The 19,554-nt window shown below is 49.3% G+C and overlaps 1 protein-coding gene across 6 annotated transcripts in view; it reads left to right on the forward strand.

Moving 5' to 3' along the window:
• The window catches only part of RAD9A (RAD9 checkpoint clamp component A), a 902,871-nt gene that overhangs the window by 782,498 nt on the left and 100,819 nt on the right, over nucleotides 1–19,554 (forward strand). For all 6 annotated transcript variants that reach the window (XM_069628954.1, XM_069628955.1, XM_069628953.1 and 3 more), the window contains one exon: nucleotides 13,365–13,474. In XM_069628954.1, coding sequence (XP_069485055.1) covers nucleotides 13,365–13,474 — 110 coding nt within the window. The remainder of the gene's footprint in view (nucleotides 1–13,364; nucleotides 13,475–19,554) is intronic.

Raw genomic sequence — 19,554 nt, forward strand, 5'->3', positions numbered from 1 at the left:
ATTTTCGTAGAGTTGTGAAACCTTCTGGAGCCTTCCCCTTATCCAGTTCCTAAAGTTTGCCGGGGGTAGACCTCGGGAGAAGTCCGGGTTGTGAAAAACTGGCGAGAGGGGGCCTAATCCCTGCATGCATCCTTTCTTTTTTATTGCCCAGTGTCAGGTTTTCAGGGAGGGTTTAGTAGAGGAGAGGAGTCTAGTCCAGCTCCTGCATGCTGCTTGAGTAGTGTGTGGCAGGGTGCTGAGAGGTGCGGGGAGCCTAGATTGTTCAATCGATACCCATTTCAGAGGGTTTACAGGAAAGTACCAGGTAAGCATATTTGCCAATTGCGCTGCACCAGGATTTTGTTCGCTGTATTGCCTTTGGCGTAATATCCTGGTTTAGTTTTTGAGGGATTGTGCTGTTTCCTCCGCATAAGCTTCTAGCTTGCTCCTGGTTATGCGTAAGGTTCGGGAGGCCTTGGGGGACCATCCTTTTTTATGTTCCAGTACTGCGGCGGCCACTGCACTCTCCAGGTGCTTTCTGATGTTCAATCAGTGTTTTTTTTACGCCACTGCCTGGGCTATTAATTCCCCCCCTAATAACGGCTTTCATAGCTTCCAATCTGGTGGCTAGCGATGTAAGCTCAGAAGGGTTTTCCTTGAAATAGTTTTGGATGGCTTTAGCTAGATAGTCCCTGGGTGCCACGTCACCTAACATTGGGTGATAGAGATTGCATCTGGGTTTAGGGGGTTGGGGGTCTGTTGTGAATCCGGGTTGTGAGGATAACTGGGGAGTGGTCTGAGATTGCTTTGGTTCCAATGTCCACCTCTTCTGTGTACTGCATAATCTGGGGCCCAACCAACAGCAGGTCGTTACGAGAAAAGGTATGGTTCACATGCGAAAAAAAGAAGTCCTTTGTCCCCGGGTGGAGCACCCTCCATGAGTCCACCACTCCCAGGGTCCTGCATAAGTGCAGTGGGGCCAGCGCAATTTTGAAGTCTCTTGCTGTAGGTTGGTGGGACCTGTCAATAAGGGGGTCCGGGACCCCGTTAAAGTCCCCTCCTATGATGACTTGTCCCTCCAGGAAGGGTAGAAGATTGGCTACCAACTCTGTTAAGCATTCTTCTTGTTAAATGTTGGGGCCGTACACTGATACTTGAGTGCATAAGAGGCCATACAGCTTGCCTTTTATGTCAACGTATCGTCCCTTGGGGCCGTGCAGGACTTCCATTTCCGTGAAAGGAATGCTCTTCGTTATGAGGTTTGCTGTGCCTCCTTTCTTAGCACCACTGGACCATAGGTATTGTTTCGGGAAGGCTTGGGAACTTCTGATATGGTGGGGAACCGTCTTGTCTTTCTCTGTCTGGCTGTGTAAGGGGGAGAGTCCAGGTGATCAGCTGTTGCCATCTGGTTCGAATGTCTTTCCTTAGAGCTGCCGCAACTGGGTTTTCAACTTTTCAAACCGAACCTTGCAACTAAACCGTTCAACAAAAATACCAACGAGATTGGGTCTAGAGGCCTTTTGGCCAGCGAGTGGTTGCTCTCTTTTATGTCAGGTATATCGTGAGGAGCCTGGGTTCCTCTGTCGCTTAGTAATAGGGAGTCATATTTAAGTATGTTGATGCCCCTAGGCTGGGAGACCTTGGGGTGGGCTGGCGGAGATGGTCCTGGTTGTTGCGGGGTTCTTAACCTGGACTTTTCTGGCCCCTTGCCACCTTTGCCCAGTTGTTGCTTTTATGTTTGGGGTCTGTCTTTCCCTCCTGGGGTGATGGTCCTCTTCTGTGGTCAATGGTTCCCCTGTCAGGATGCCTTTGCTTCTTCCAGAGTAGCAGTGGTACGCGTCACATCCTCATAGGTGAATTGGAGAGTTGCGGGAAAGAGCCAGCGGTATCTGATTTTCTGGTCTTGACGGAAGGTGGTTAGAGGTCTCGCGCTTTATGTCTTTGTACCGTTGCTACTGCCAGGCTAGTCATATCTGGATCGGTGCCCCTTGAAAGGTCAGCTCGCCTTGTACATGGGTCGCGGCCATAAGCTTTACTTAGTGGAAAAGAAGTGAATTTCGGGTGATTACATCCGGTGGGTATTCTGTGGGGGCCCCTCTCCGACTGCGTAGTCTGTGCGTACAGTCCTGCAGCAGCAGGGATTTATCACAGACTGGGAGGAGGGACTGGAGCAGGTTTCTGTTATACTCCTACGTCCTGTCCCCTTTCCTCCATACTGTATGGGCGTCCCTTGCTAGGGACGGGAGACGGAAACCTTTTAACCAGAAAAAATCTTCTTCCAATTTAAATTTAGATGTGCGCTGCGCTGGGAGCATTCACTCCCTGATTCCGGCCACCGGCGCCACTCCCCAGTCCTCCTTTTTCGCAGCAAAGGTTTGGCTTCAGCCACACGCTCTATCCTGGATACTATCTTTTGTCTTCTGTTTTCTGGTCTTAATCAGGTACTCGGTCCTCTGGCGCCACGCTCCTCCCCAGTGCATGTTGCCGTCAGCGGGCTTCAGCAGGTGTCCAGCCGGTGAAGGGCTCTTACCTACATCCTCCCCCACGCTCTTTGCCTCTGCTGCCTTGTCCCCGAACACAGCTGGGAGGGTTGTACTGCGTGTGACGCGCTTACACCGCACGCTCGGAAGAACAGGATAGCTCAGTAGCGGGAGCTCTTCGAGAAGTAGCCTCCAGAGGATTTGAAGAAATTCGCCAAACACAAGTCAAGGCCCAAGGTAGGGCCACTTTTTTCCATTGCACCCCGCAAGGGTGACTCCTTTCCCAGGAAACGTCAGAGTGGGAGGGACCGTTCAGGTTCTTTCACCAGCAAAGGTACCGAGGCTCATTCAGCACCGGCCATCAGGCCGAGGGGTCGCTAGACCCTTCCGGAGACATTGCAGAGGGACCGCAAGGTTCTTTTACCGGGTGTCCACCTGAGGGGCTAGCTCCCACTACCAGACAAATGTCTGAGGGGGCGCCTATACGCAGCACTCCCGGCAACACAGCCGAGGGCACTACTTCTACCAGGCCTCGTCCTGAGGTGCAGGGTAGGTCTCAAGCTCCACTGTCAAGATTCAGGAGGAGGCTGGGCCCAGCGAGGTAAGCACCACGAACCAGGCACGTGGCATGCAGCCTGACAAAATGGCCGCTCGTCCGACATCACCCCCGTTTGGGGAGCAGGTAGGAGATGGAGTGTCCAGGTGGAACCGGTCTTCGCCAGGTATGTGGCCTACAGCTTCATCCTTCAGAGTCGCAGGGCAGATTTACCCCGCAACCAGCAAGGCAGAGTACGCACAGGCCCCAGCAGCCTCTCGCTACTCCGTCAATACCACGTCACCAGCCTGTGAGGACAGGTTTATTGATTAATTCCTCATGCTTATGAGGTCCGCTCAGATGGGCGCCATCCTTCGGGACGTGATCAGGGACATGCTACCTCCAGTCCCTCCGTCAGCGCCTATAGTCATTCCTCATATGGCTCCAGCGCCTTTGGCCCCTTGTGCAGCCCCAGCTGCCCACGCCGGGTCCTTCGATTCCAGCTTCCCTGCCTCCTACAGTTCAGGTGGTTCCACACCAGCCTCCACACCAGCCTTCGGCTCCAGTCTGCACACCTCCGCCGTAGGCGCTGAGCACTCCCCCTCCGGCTCCAGACCAGCCGGGCACCCTGGTTGACACCGACAATGAGAAGGACCCCAACACGCCATCTTCAGCCAAGGCCTTCCATGAACGACTTTGAGGGTTGGCCGAATACTTGGGGCTTCCACAACCTGAGGTTGAACAACCTGAGGTGGAGGTCCTGGCTGAGGTCCTCACTCTACGCCCCGCGGCTAGAACGGAGATCCTGATGCGAAAGGACGTAGTTGCCTTGGCCAAAAAAGGATGGCTTAAACCCCATTCAGCACAGCCTATCAATCGACGCCTCGATGCCAAGTACAGGGAACTGCAGGGGGATCCACTCTGTCAGCACACCCTCAGCCACATTATTCAGTGATTGCCGCGGCCTCTCTATTCCAAGCCTCAGTCGTCCTTGGCTACCTCGTCTTCAGCGCTTCTAGTCAAGGTGGCGTATGGAAAAAAGGTGTATTCCAACGCCTCACTACACCTTCGTCAGTCTAATGCAGACGCCATGCTCTCAATCTTTAATCAAAGGCTTTGGCGGGAAATAGCCGGCTTCCTTCCAGAACTTCCGGTGCACAGTCAGGCACGTTTCAAGGCAGGGCTAGCAGAAGCTAAAATGGTGGCTCAGGACATCATGGAGTCCACCATTGCACATATAGACACCTCAGGCCGTGCCATCTGCATTGCCACGGACATGAGAAGGACGGCCTGGCTACAGGCGACCAAGTTCAACCCGGACGTCCAGGAACGCAGGAAATCCTTCTCTATCCTCATGAAGTCCATGCCCAAAACATACAGCCAGACGCATCAGCGTTCCGATAAGGGGCAGGCTTTGGGCGGGTTCTGCGGCATCCAGGAACAAAGGTCCAGGCAGCTGGAACGTTCTCCTAGTCCGCACTGCCACAAACAGCACAATGCAGGGAATAAGGGATTATTTCAGTCCCCCTCCTCAGCCCCAGAGGGAAAAAAGGCATGACATTCCCCTCCAGGTGCACGTGTTTCCAGTAGGAGCAGGCTTGCCCTTCACGCACATTGTTGGCACACAAGGTTCGCAGACTTCTGGATTCAATCCCTAGCGTCAGCGGGTTACCGCCTACCAGTTCCTCCCTCTGCGCCCTTCCGCTCCCTCACATTGGGACAGCAACTCTGTTGGCGGAAATTCGATCGCTCGTAGAGAGCCAGGCAATGGAAGTCCCAGCCTCCCAACGAATTGGGATTTTCCATCAATCTCAAGAAGTCACTGCTGCAGCCGACACATAGTCTGGCTTTCCTGGACCTCATCTGGGACACGAGCTTTGAGAGTTTTTCCATCGGAGGACAAGATCACAGCCCTCAAGAGGGCCACTGCTCATTTTCTCAGCAGAGCAGTGACCTCAGCATGGTGGTACCAGCACCTCATGGCAGCATGTTTACTAGCAGTGCCTTACACAAAGCTCAAAATGAGGAGATCACAGCTGCACTTCGCAGCCTCATGGAGTCAGGAGCAGGGTTCCCAAGTGGAGCTTGTCAGCATACCTCCCGTTCTCCACCAGGACCCCGTCTGGTGGAGCACGGACTGCAACTTAAGGATAGGCAGGCCCTTCCGGCAGTCGGCAACACAGCTTACAGTCACCACGGCTTCCTCCTTGGAAGGCTGGGGGGCAACCCTGGACAAACACAGCGTCAATGGAGTCTTGTCCCTTCAGGAACAGGAAGCCCATATCAATTGGCTAGAGCTGAAGGCGATCTGGCTCGCTCTCAAGGCATTCCTACCGCTTTTCAGTGGCAAGACGTTCCTTATTCAAACAGACAATTCCACCAGAATGTGTTACATCAACAAGCAGGTTGGCACCAGGTCTCCTCCCCTATGCAGCCTGGCAGTCAGCATTTGGGAGTGCGCTCTGTAGAAGAACATTCACTTGAGCGCAATCCACCTCCCGGGGGAGTCCAACCTAGAGGCGGACAGACTCAGTAGATTGGGTGCTGACAATTACGAGTGGCAATTGAACGATCAGGACCTTCAGGAGATCTTCAGCAGATGGGGGCAGCTCCAGGTGGATCTTTTCGCCACCTGGCACAACAGGAAGTTCCCACTGTTCACGTCGTGGCAGGGACAAGGCCTAGGCTCCCTGGGCGACGCCTTACAGTTACTGTGGAACTGCATGAACGCATATGCATTTCCTCCTGCTCCGCAAGTGCAAGATAAGGGAGTCACGTCATCTCAGCATCATTCTAATAGCTCTGTGATGGCCTACGAGACGATGGTTCTCAGAACTACTCAGCCTCTCGACCAGCCTCCGATACACCTCGCATTGGGCCCAGCTCATCTTCTGTCACAGCAGGGAGGCAGGGTCATCCACTCAGCTCTGCAGTTATTCCTTGCAGCGTGGTTCCTGAGCAGGTCACACTAAAGCATCTGCATCTGTCGCAGGCTAACCTAGACTTCATACAGGGCGCTAGGAGCCATGCTACTAGGAGCCAGTAAAAGAGCAAATGGACTAGGTTTTGCCACTGGGCCGAATCAAAGGAAGTTGATCCTCTTACTTGCACGTTGGACGATGTGCTATCCTTCTCTGCACATCTCGCACACACAAGGGTGCAAATAGACACATGCAACACCTATCTGGTGGCCATGGGAGCCTACTGGAACTCGGAGGAGGAAGTTTTTTCTCATCCTCCAACCTTGTGGTTAAAAGACATCTGGTGGGCCTCACCAGGATCTACCCTCCTATCAAGAAGCCACACCCGATGTGGGACCTTAATGTAGTGTTGGGCACCTTGGCGCACAAACTTTTTGAGCTAATGGTGTCCGCGGACATCAGGCTGGTCACCATTAAGACAGCCCTCTTGGTGGGTCTTACGTCTGCATGCAGGATAAGTGAAATCCAAACACTAGTCGCTTCAGAACCCTACACTACCTTTCATACAGACAAGGTGGTCCTTAGAATGCACCCCGCGTTCTTGCCTAAAGTAGTCTTTGTTCCATCTAAATAAGGAGATAGTGTTACCTACTTTCTTTGCGGATCCTAAGGATGATGCTCAGAGGGTCTTGCACTGTCTATATGTCAGGCGCGCCCTTAAATTCTACTTGAACAGGACCAAGAGCTTCCACAAATTGGATCCTCTCTGTCACCTTTGGTGGGTCAAGGCCAGGATATCGGGCATCTAAGGCCTCTATAGCAAGGTGGATGGTTTCGGCCATCAAGGAGGCCTATGAGGGACAGCACAAACTGCTTCCGGCAAACATGCATGCCCAAGGCAATCGTGTTCCATAGGCACGTTCCGTGGCAGGTCATCAGCAGGGGGGCCACGTGGGCCACTCCTTCAGCCTTCGGCAAGCACTATTGTTTGGATGCCAGCTCCATGTCAGCTGCAGCATTTGGGCAGGCAGTACTAAGAACTTGTTTTCTTAAGGAGGGGTCACCTCTCCGCCCTGGGCCTACATTCAGTTGTAATCACCCACACAGTATGGAGGAAAGGGGACGGGATCTAGGAGTAATTATAAGTTACTCACCATAGTGACTAACGTACTCCTAGTCCATAGTCCCCTTTCCTCCATTCGTCCCACCATCCTCCCCCCTAATAAAACAAGCGTCATTAGGCAATGATAATATTGTCGACACGTCAGTGGGGACTGAGGAGTGGCGCCGGTGGGTGGAGTCAGGGGAGGGCATGCTCCCAGGGCAGCGTGCGTCTAAATTTAAAGGGGAAGATTTTTTTCTTGGGGAAAAATGTTTCGTCTCCCGTCCCTAGCGATGGAGGAAAGGAGACTATGGACTAGGAGTACTTTAGTCACTACAGTGAGTAACTTATAATTAGTCTTATAGAGTCTGGTTTGGTATTGACGCAGGAACCCCTGTGATTCTTACGTTGTTCCTTCTTGCTCTATTGTCAATGTCTTCCTGCTTGAGTGTAATAGCTTTATTTTTCCCCTCCAAGATCTGGACTTTCCTGTGCAACTCTGTTAGTTGGGTTGTGTGCTCCATGGAGTGGTCCTCCGCTTCACTGACTCTGTACTCCAGTTCCTCCATTCTGTTGTCCAACCTATACACCCTGGAGGCGATTTCGGACATGCAGTTTCTGAATTCAGATTTAATGTCCACGAACAGTGATTGGATATTCTCCTTTGTGGCCCATTGGCTTAGGTGTCTTTCAGGTGATTGCTTTTGGGTGGGACCCCATCTGGTTTTTTCCCCTTGTCCTGAAGTTGCAGGAGGGTTGCAATATCTGCAGACTTGTGGGGTTTCTGGTACCTGGCCATCCTTATTTTTGACCTTACGCTGCGTCCCAGGGTCTGGGGTATGTGGGCCCTTGAATTTGCTTGCTGGGGACGAGGGATGGGTCCCTGGGGTTCCGTTGGCCTCTTGGTTTAAGAGGGGTAAAGGAGGAGGCTCTTTGCGGATCCTCCCATGCTTCAGGATCCGGTTTGTGCCTTGGTGTGGTCGGGGGTGGGGTTCTCCCCTCATGGTGACCGGCAGTGGGCCGGATGTGCTGCTGCTTCTGCCACCTCTCTACAATGGCGGGGGGGGGGATTTAGGGTAGCTCTCACTTGCCGAGATGGTATGTCCACCTCTCCCCTTCAGGCTTCTGTGCAAGTCGCTGCTATGGAGAGGAGGAGTGCTATCATTTGGGATTCTGAACTTATGCTTCCTGCTGTACCGTGGCTGTAGGCCGTGTACCTGTAAGGGAGCCGCTTGTCCCTCTTTTCCTACCGGGCTTGTTCGCTTTGGTCCTTCTCCTGGAAAGGGGTTGGCGTGACTCCTCCTCCGCTTCCACGGCCCTCACTTTGCTTTATGCTGGCGCAGCGGTTCTGGTTTTGTTATACGGCTGTAATTTCTGAGGGATGCAGTCACTCTTACACCCGGGGAGCCCATGCCCTTCCACCGTGGGCCCCCATTATTTTGGATGTGTCCTGGGACCGCTTTTGTTTGTTTGTTTGTTTGTTTATTTATAGGGCGCCAGAAAACCCTTAGATAGCTGGGCGCACAGAATAACAAGAATGCTTGGTGGTTGGTTACAGGTTACAGATAACAGGTTGACATGTGTTATATACAGTAATTACATTATATACATTCTTTACATGTAAGGATAGAAGGTAACATATTATAAACAGTAAATATATTAAATACATTATGTACATTATGCAAGTGAGAGTGGAGGGGAACTTATGGCATCAGATCACAGTGCATATAGTCTCAGATTTCAAAGGTCATTACGTCGGAGCCAGTTGCGGGTATGGTGCCTGAGGCAGTTGTAGGGCTGGTCCCTTCTTAGTTCAACTGGAAGGGCGTTCCAATATTGAGCTGCTTGTACTGGGAAGCTATTGCCTCCTGTTTTTTTAGTCGGAATCTCAGGGTTTGGAGGCAGAAAGAGTTGGCTGTTCTGGTTGGTCGTGCAGAGGTTTTTTTTGTATTATTCTGTCCCTGAGGTATGGGGGGGCTGCATTGTTCAGGCATTTGAATGTTAGCATGACAAGTTTGAAGGTGATCCTATCGCTAATCTTTAGCCAGTCGTGATTCTGAGTGCGTTGTTTTGCAGGGTTTGAAGTTTATTGATAATGTATTTGTTAGCGCCTGCATAGAGTGCGTTGCAGTGATCCAATTTTGAGAGGATCAGTGCATTGGCTAGGATAATGCAGCTAGCTGGTGAGAGGAAGGGTCTACATGCTTTAATAAGTTTACCAGTATAGGCAGTGAATGAGGCCAGGGAATTCACTTGTTTCCTTAGGGATGAGGTGGAGTCTAAGTAGAAACCAAGGGTCTTCACCTCTTTGGCGACGGGGATTATATTGCCGTCGATATTGAAGGAATTGTAGTTGGAATTAAGCTTTTTTAAGTTGTTAGAGAGCCTAGAATAAGGATCTCTGTTTTTTCGTCATTCAGGCAGCGGCCATGGGCTGTCATCCATGCCTGAATGAGGGTGTAAATTTTGTTTACTAAAGCTGTATCCGTGATGAAATTGCCCGAAAGGGGGATAAGGATCTGGGTGTCTGCATAATTTGTGTAGGTGACACCCAGTCTGTCCAATTTATCGAATAGAGGTTTAGTAAAGATATTGTACATTGTTGGCGAGACACAGGAGCCCTGTGGGACTCCACATGTTGTCTGGATAGGGTCTGCAGAGTCTATGGTGGAGAAGACTCGCATATTTCTATTGTCGAGAAAGGATTGGACCCAGGCTATGGCTTCACTTGAGAAGTGGCCGGCTGACGCTAGGTGTTTCAAAGTACTGCATGGTCTACTAGGTCAAAAGCCGCCGACAGATCAAGGAGGAGTAGCATAGCTGTGTTTCCTTTATCGTTGAACTTGTTGATTTGGGCTTTAAGATCTATAAGTGCGGTCTCAGTGCCGTGCTGAGGTCTGAAGCCCGATTGACGAGTGCCAAGGAGTTGGTTAGTCTCCAGGTATTTTTGGATTTGGAGATAGGCCACTCTGTCAATTATCTTCAGGAGGAAGGGGACAGTAGTGATGGGCCTATAGTTGGTGGGGATGGAGGGGTCTAACGTTTGTTTTTTTTTTAGCAGTGGGAGGACCCAGGACTCTTTTAAGCTGCTTGGGACTGTGCTAGATGAGAAGGAGGTGTTGATGAGTTTGGTGACGAAGGGGGCTAGGTCTCTGGCAGCATTCTTAATTATCTGGGCCGGGCAGTAATCGCCTTTGCAATTGGATGGTTTTAGCGAGGCAATGATTTTTTCAGTTTCATGAGTGGAAACTTTAGCGAATTTGAAAGGTGTTAGACTAGGTTTGGGCATGGTTGTGGACGTACTGGGAGTTTCTCTTAGAGGGAGCGAGGCTTTTTTTATAGTAATTTTAGATTGTAATGTTTTCACTTTATTGGCGAGGATATTTTGGATATTGGTACACCATTGCTTTTCTTTGGGTACGTTATCGGGTGGTGGTGTGGGAGATTCAAGTTCTCGCAGGATTGCAAATAATTCCTTGGCATTGGAACATGCATTGGAGATTATGTCGTTATAGACGTCTTTTTTAGCTTGGAGAATAGCTTTCTTTTAGTTAGTGGTGCATAGTTTGAGTTTGTTTGTTTTCAGCTTTTGGCGATCAGCGACATCTTTGCGTCTTTTCTTTGACGGGGTTGGTGTTTCGGGAGGCCCTGTTTAGCTTTTGCCGACACCCAATTTCGCTGCAATTCAGACTGGAGCTTCCCTTATCGTTCTGCTTTCGATGCCATAACTTAGGTCTTGTATATGCTACCCCCGCGATGCTGTAGGTGGACTGCCCCGGGCTCCCCACGGAGGCTCTCAGAGAAGCGTTTGCATTGCCGGCGCTTCAAGATTTTAAAATCTGTATTGATGGAAATACCACCATAAGACCCACAATAAAGAAACCCTTCTTGTCCTTTACGACAGAAGTAATTAATTCTTCCAAGATTGACCGCTTCACATTCAAGAAGATATGGGTCTTTGAATCATTGAACCCGAAAGTAGGTACAATGGGCCTCATCACAAGGTTGGCGACATCCCAGCGGTAATTGCGCCGGGATACCGCCAAACCAAATAGCGTTATTGTTACTCGATCCGGCGCAATTTGTGCCGGATCACGAATAGTAGTAAGGCTGTAATTTCCCATTCGACCCAATGGGGTTGGTAGCGCTAATAGCACCTAAAATGCCCTCTATGCCGGCGCATTCATCTCCAGCCCAGCCCTTAAATGGTTGTGTGGTAATAGCGTTACTGCTGCATTTAAGGGCTAAGGCCCAACTCATGATGTCTTAAACATTGCTCCTTTTGAGTGTTTAGCCCTTGTTTTGTAGCTGCTGTCTCTTCTGCAGTAAAATGGAACCCCAATTAAAATATCCCAAAATTCCCTTCTGATGGGTCATCTTCATTTACGCCCTTAACATTGGTAATTGAGTACCTGTAAAATGGACTGATAGATTCATCTTTGTTAAAGTTCAATGTAGTGCTCCATTTTGATTTAACCCTCTCATTAGACCTTCTATTTTGTATAATGTTGGTGCAACATTTCATTGGTGGCAAAATCTTTTATTCAAGACTGCTCCTTCTGTGTATGTAGAGACAAAGTAATTCTACCTCAAATAAATAGCTTTGGTGTATCCCAGTAAAACAGCACATATCAGTGATCTGTGTTTTATGTATTGAATTAACTTTATTAGTTTAAGTATAGGTGCCAGAAGTAAAGGTGGCCTACAAAACATTTCACAGTCCCGTATCATGCACCTCTGTAATGGTCTTTGGTTAATCAATTCACTGAAATAATCTAACAGCAACAATTTATAAATACATAATGTATTGTTTTAATCTGTTTGGGCTTGCTTAACATATGAAATGTCAACAAATGTAAGTATTTCTCAAATCTTTGAGTACTGTGGCAATTCTTTGTTCTTAATCATATATTTGATCAAATTTAACACTGAGGCATAGCGTGTCGAGGCAAGAGTTAAGGGTAATCTTGAAAATCCCACCAATAATGTGTATAAGTCTGTATAGATCTATTGGAAATGTATATAATAAATAGCAATTATTTGGACCAAAGTTATAAAGAACTGGAAATATGTCCTTTATTCTTTCAGATGCTTACTCTCTTAATATTGTCAGCACACCTGATAGCTTACAGTTTTGTACTTAATAAAACTATATAAGCATCACACTGCAGGCCTGAACAGAGTTAGTGCTAGAAACAAATACTTTTATACTTCTGTGTGTGTGTCTTCACTTTGTTTTATATGTATGTCTTTAAGTCTTAGAAGGTACGTTTATGTTCATTTATTTTATATTTAAATGTGTATGGATGCATTTATGCTTGTTATGAGTGAGTGTATGGTGATGGGTGTGTGTGTTTGTCTGTCCCTAATTTTGGCGAGTGGGGGAAGCAGGGTTGTACAACAAAGGCATTTTAAAAATGCCTTTGTTGCACAATCTTCCTACCCACCTGCCAAAATCAGCTCTCCTTCTGGGGCGCTGTGGAGCCCAGGGATGTTATCTTTTTTTTTTTTTACTTGATATCTATCATAGATGTCCAGTCAAAAATACCATGCTTTCCCCCTTGGGCCCCCTCAGTGCCCATTGCAAACTGTTAGGCTTTTTACCCATTTTTCTTTAAAGTATGCTCTAAAATACAACATTTTAACCCATTAAAGAAATTCACGGGGGGGAAACACCCCAGACGCCCCTTGATTGGTTCGGGCTCCCTCACTGCGCTCGTTTTGCTATGGCATTTTTGTGGGAAATATTTATGCCCCTACACTTAAAAAATTCACCAGCTGCCAATGGCCCTCAGACTGTGGTGGGAGCAGGATGGTGGGAGCACTGGGCCCCTGCAGGCATGCGCACGTCTGCGCTTCCATCTTAATGTTTGAAGCCACTGGGGGTAGTCATGGTTTGCCTTTGCGGATTGTGGTTCCTTTCAGTACTGGGTTCCAGTGTTTTTATTGGCAGTATTTTGCACAGCATACCTAATTTTGAACAACTCTTTTTAACATGGAAACTAAGTTAAGGTGATATTGGGAAAAACTCCATGGCTATGGCCACCTCCATATTTTAAACAACTTATTTGGGATTGTGTGCCAGCTAGCGCCAAGAAACCCATTGAATGAATGATGTGCTTGATAAATGTTTGTAACATAACAGTGTGTGACAAGGTGAAGCTGGGGATATTCTAATTCTAAGCAGGGTGCTCTGAACAAGTGTGAGCTCCCCCCCCCCCTGTCTCACCAACTCTAGGTTTTCTGAAGTTAATCTAACAATCTTCACTGCCTGTAGATTAAACCAGTGTGCTTGCACTCTAAACTCTCTTTATTATTGATGGCCTCCACATCCCCTCTCTCACTAGGGTGTTGGTGGATGCTGTGGTTCATTTCCCTCCAATGCTGGCAGAGGTGACGCTGGCCCCCAGCCAAGCTGGAAAGGTGATCTTCAGGAACTACCTGGAGGAGGAGACTGGTGAGAAAGTGTGATCGCAGCAGTCGGTGAGGGAATGATACAGAGAGGGAAAGAAAAACAGGGAAGTGTGAAATGGGAATGCAACAAAAGTGAACTAGAAGAGAAATGGAGACAGTAAACCGAACTGCCATGAAAAGGAGAGTGCAATAGTCTTTTGAGAAGAAAGATAAAGAGAACAGCCATTCTTAGTGGGTGAAATGTGTGGTGGTAGGTAGATCGTATTGGTAGAGAAAGAGTGGGCGATACACAATTGTGACAGCATTCATAGAGAATGGAGGCTTTAAGATGGACCTAACCACCATAGAGCGTTGAGTAGAGAGTTTTGGTGTGTGTTCATAGAGCCAGTTTTTCCCTCGCACAGGGACTTTATTGTCCTCTTACCCCTTGGTCTCCAAAACAAAACCCTTTCCCAAAATGTTTAATACTGCTGTTGGAATAGTAAATTATTCTCTTCTAGATTATTTAGGAGCAAAGGAGTTGTATATCTCAGGATACAGCAATTTCAATCCCAAATAGGTAAAGCAAACCCAAGTGCACCAATGGTAAGGATTTGCATCATTCAAACAGGCAGTGGCTATCCAATTGTGCATAGCCACTGGCAACATCGTCTGCCCAGCAACAGACAATCGGGCACCCAAATGTGTACTGGGACCAGACAGTCCCACATCCGGCTCACACACAAACTACCATTTGCCTGCAGAATCAGCAGCTTTCCTCAGGAAAGGGCATTCCATACATGGTATTTTCTGACCTAGGAAGCCAGGAAAAAGGCTAAAGAACAATATGGCCAACGGACAAGCAAAACCCTTGTGGCAGGGGCCATTTTAGGGTTCAAGCCATCCTTATTTATTTTATTTATACATTTCTTACGCACCATAGCCTGCAGTCATCAGGGCGCACGTTTACACAAGGACATTTCTGGGATAAACGGGGAATCAAAGGTCAGGGAGGGGTTTATTCAAACCATAGTGTTTTCAGCTTTTTTCTGAACACTGTGTTGAGCATTACATGGAATAATCTGCCATTTCCTCTTTTCACACGGGGGATGGCAAGCAGGTGTGCTGTGCTAGAGTGCAACATTCTGCTGGGTTTATGTTGCCTCAGTGATTGTTTTAATTATTCGGGGGCGGTTACCATATAGACAATTTGTGTGTCAATGGAAGAATTTTAAATGCAATCCTCTCTTCCACAAGCAACCAGTGAAGGTCTATCCGAAAGTTGGTGACATGGTCTTTTCTGGAGATAGTTCATATTACCCTGATGGCATCGCTCTGGATAATCTGGAGTTCATGCACATTTTCCTTACTGGCTCTACTGAACAGAGCATTGCAATAGTCCAGGCGGGGCATTATAATGGCTCTAACTAAAATGTTGCAGTTCTTACGTGAGACTAGTCGGTTGATTTGGCGCAGAACTTTAAGTTGTAATGAGAATTTTTAACAAGATTAGCACGTTCATTAGAGTTGAGCGTGGCATCCAACACACTGCTAAGTGTCTTAACTCTTTTGACTACTGAAATAAGACAGTCGTCCACTTGAAACTGGAGTAGGCCTGATTAAGTTGGGGCCCTTGCTTGTTTTGTGCCAAAAATCATTAGCTTGGTTTTTGAGCAGTTGAGGCACATGTTAACCATCCATTCCCTAATGGATGCGTAGATAGAATTGAGATTTGCTGAGACTGTAGTATAATCTCCACAAAGGTCCATTATTAATTGGAAATCAACGGCATAGTTAGTGAAATGTAAGCCCTTTATTTCGAGTTGTTCACATAAAGGTTTTATATATATATGTTAAAGAATGCCGGAGAGATGCATGCTCCTTGGGGCACTCCATATTTGATTGGGTCTGATTTAGAGCAGGTATTACCCCAGCATATTTTCGATCTTATTTTGCTTAGAAAAGACTGCATCAATTCAATGATATGGTCAGTGCAGTTCCCGGTAGTTGCCAGTGTTTTAAGCAAGAGGGGAGTGGTCTAACATATCGAAAGCGGCTGAGAGATCCAAAAGAATCAGCAGCCCTGTTTTGCTTTCGTCCACCCGTTTCAGCATTTGGATTTGTAAGTTGACATGTACAACCATAGTCGGCACTCGTAAGCTGGCGGTAATACCGCCGGACCGAGTGCCGGTAATTGTAGTACGGTTTGGTGGTATCGGGGGTGATTTACCACCAAAACTATGAGGCCCACAGTTTTTCAGTACTGATAGTCTTATGAACTAAGCCATTTCCCCATAAGAGTATCACATTGTTTCATCCCCAGTAGTTTTTTCGATGTAATTTATTTTGAAAAATGTACATAGGAAAAAAATCATCTATATGTGTGGTAGTGTAAGTGGTTATAAGTGGTCTGAAGGGGGTTGGGTAGGGTTTATAATTCAGGGAACAGGAGTCTTGTGGGGGCAATAAGAAATAGAAATTACGATGTGTTTTTTCAAAATAATTTATTTGAAAATAATTATTTTGAAAAAACACATGGCGATGTAGGGACATGAGCCAACAACAATGAGCAAAAGGGCAAGGAAAGTAAAGCAGAAGGCTTTATTTCCAAAATGTCAGGGCAAGGTTCAAAACAAAGTAAAAAGAAAGGGTGTCCCATAGAATTCGATGGAAGGAAGGAAAGCAGCAAAAAGGAAATCTTTTCTACTAGTTGTGATGACCTAAAGGCAGGATGCCTTCTGTAACTAAACTCCCTCAGGGACTTCTAAAACTGTTCCTACTGTATCCAGTGGGTAGTGTTCTACAGGGGTAAGGGTTGTGACTTGCAGACAATCTTTTGTCTACCATGCTCACACTCTCCTCTCCCTTTCTGCACTTCGCACTACTCTCTGCCTCCAACTCATCCCACCTCTAATCTTTTTAAAAATAATTCTTTATTGTATTTGTAACATTGAACATAAACAACAACACAACAAACCAGCACTGTGACAAACATACAAATGGAACTACTTGCAGGAAGTCTCTCACTGTTCCCAAATCGTGGCACACATGGTTCTCTATAGATCATTTTCGGATATTCGTTCTGGCTGTATGGCCACGCACCTAATCCTGTGAACTAATTTTCGGATAGCACCCTTGGATGGTTAGACGTTGCCATCAGGGCTCTCCTATTGGCCATTCAAGTTTGGTGGGATACAGTAGCATGTAACGTATGTTCGCTTCTCTGAGGCGATCCTTCGTTGGGCCAAAGCGGGGCCATTGTCTCTGGACCAGCGCTGTATAGCATGGGTAAATTGTTATTCTGGAGGAGCTCCTGGTTATCAGGTTATCACCCCCTGTATTGCCAGTATTTGCTCCTGGTCTTTATAATTCATGATCGTGGCGATCATTGGTGGGATGGGGTGGGGGGGTCCTGGTTGAGGTTTCCTAGTTAAGGCCCTGTGGGCTCTCTCCAGCGCAAAGCCTCACCCGATCTCCTGCAGCAGCAGATTTTCGATATAATTCGTGGGTCCTTGCCTTCCTCCCCCTCCGGCAGTCCGACAATCCGGACATTATTTCTTCGAGCCCTCCCTTCTGCATCCTCCGCTCTGTGCTGAAGGATCTTCACCCGCTGTAGTACATCTGTCACTTGGGACCGGGTGGTGGCAATGTCGGTGGTATTGGTCTCTACTTGTTGTTCCGCCGTACCCACTCGGTCCGTCATATTCTTTGCATCCCGCTGAAGGAGGCTCATGTCCACCATAACTGCATCCAGTTTGCTTTCCATGGACACCTTCAGGGCTGCTATGCCCTCCACTATAGGCCTGTCGCTGCGGCCTCCTTCCTGCTCTCCGGAGCCAGTCGCCCCCATGTTGTGTCTGATGAGGTGGGTTAGCTGTTCTCCTGTTTTTTAGCAAAGGATTCCGTGCTGGTCTTTTTGCTTCTTCCCCCTTTTGATTTATCGGGCATTTCAACCCCCCAACCTCCCTCGGTGGTGTCATGCAAGGCTCTGCGCCCTCCCCAGCGCCTGGTGGGTTCCACGGGTTGCCACAAGGAGTTTGTGTGGCACTCAAGGTTGGCTATTCGCCACGGACACAGTTCACATGTTTGGCAGCCCTCCGCCTGCAGTGAAAATATACCTGAGAGGAGCTTTGTGTAGGTTCCGCTATGTCCCTGCTCTTGCGAAGCTCTGGTCGGGTCCCTCCTTCCCCCTACCCTTCTGCGCCGATGGGCCTGAAAATGGGTTGTGCTCTCCCACGTTGTTAGATGGTCTATAGTTGGTTACTGCGACCCCCGGGCTAGGGGCCGCTTGTCACGGGGATTTGCTTTCTGCCCCCACTCTCACCTTGGTTATAGTCTACTGCTGGTGCTGCGAGTTGCCTGGGGAGTGCGTTTGGCCAGGGGGCGGCCTGTCAATGTCCGTGCCCCTTCTCGGGGCGTTGGAGGCCACTCCACTAGTAGCCCTCCCTGTCGTCTTCCTATGTAGGTGGTGGCCTGGGTGCTTATGCTAGGGTCCTTGTTTCCCCTCCCGGTGCGAAGTGCCGGGCTTTTTTGGGTTCCTCGGGTTGCCAAGGAGTTTGTGTGGCACTCGAGGTTGGCGATTCGCCGTGGGTGTCTTCACATTTGGTGGTCTTCTAACTGCATTAAAACGTTCTCAAGAGAGTCTCATGTGAATTTCCCTGTGTCTCTGACGGGCTTTAGTTGGTTTCTTTCCTCTCTTCACTCTGCTGTGCTGAAGCGCTGGTTGATGGGTTAGGCTCTCTCAGGGCGTTAGATTCTGCACTTGAGGCCACTTTCTGCTTGCTGCACCGCTTCGTGTTAGCTCCCCCTCTCACCTGGGATCTCATCTGCTCCTGCTGCTGCATGCTCTCTGAGGATTATGGGCATCCAGGAGCAGTCAGTCTGTGGCTGCGCCTCTTCCTGGGATACTGGTGGCCGCTCCTCTCACGGCCCTCCGCTAACGTTGTCTCCTTGTGCGGATGGTGGGTCCAACTGTTTGAGGTGAGGGGCCTCGCTCTCCTTTTTGATGTATCGGGGGCCTTAAGCCCCGTGCAGTCTTGTCCTGGGCCTCCTCGCCTGCATTCAGCGATTCCTGGGGGGTGCTGCTCTGTCGTCTCTTCACTCCCTTGTCACAGCACGCCTACTGACATCTGGGCTCCCCTCCGATGCTCGCCCAGGGGATTCCCACGGCGCCGTCACTCAGTCGCAGGTCCAAGTCCATGTTCGGGTGGCATGAGCGTAGTACAATGTTGTGGTAAGGTGTGACCCACCTGGTTGCCGGGTGTACCTGAGGTCTTCCAGGTATTGTGTGCATCTGGTGTGGGCCCAGAGCCCACGCAATCTCCCGGCATCTGTCCGTTGTGTACCGCTCGCTTCAGGTGGGTCTGGGCGGCTTTTAGTGGTCTCTCTGGCTCCTCTTCGCCACACACCTCCGACGCTGCATTGATCCACGGAAGCGGGGCCGGTATCCTCCCTCATGCTGTGGCTGCTGGCGTCTTATCTATCGTAGTGCGGGCAGGGAGACGTATCATTCGTCTTGGTCTTCTGCCGGCTTCCAGCAGGCAGCAGGGTTGGCCACCTCTCATGGGTAGTACTCCCGGGTGCTGCGATGCTCTTGCGCTTGTGGCCGGGCGGTGTTCCGCTCTCACCTCCGGGGATGGTGCCGGTGTCGCTAGCCAGTTGAGGATTTGTCCGGGCTGTTGATGGCCCCGACAGGGGGGTGGGGGGATACGGGTTTCCAGGTCCCCTGCCGTGCACCTCCACTTTGCCTCCGGCCCCGCCCCAGCTGAATCCGCTCTGGAGCGTGCTTACTCCCCGCACCGGAGCACAGAAATCACTGCCGGGCCGCCTCCCAGCACTGGCCCTTCCAAGTTTGGGGTTCGATGGCCTGTGTGCAGCTCCACAACCAGTGGCTCTGCAACTTACAAGGCTGGCTGCCCTCAAGATGTGGCCTGGGTGCCTCTCGGTCTCCGGGGTCTGTCACCTGTTTGCTGTTCCCGGTGTGTTCCTGGAGCATGCATGCGACTTGGCGGCTACGATAATCTTGCCGCCGCGTGTCTCTTCCTCCCAGCGGCTGCCGTCATTTCCTTCACTGCGACGGTCTTCCCTGGTGAGACACGCAGCATGCGCCCGCCATCTTGGATTTGGCGGGGGGGGGGAATCTTC

This window comes from Ambystoma mexicanum, chromosome 12 (assembly GCF_040938575.1).
Source record: "Ambystoma mexicanum isolate Mex_15411 chromosome 12, UKY_AmexF1_1, whole genome shotgun sequence".
Taxonomy (NCBI): domain Eukaryota; kingdom Metazoa; phylum Chordata; class Amphibia; order Caudata; family Ambystomatidae; genus Ambystoma; species Ambystoma mexicanum.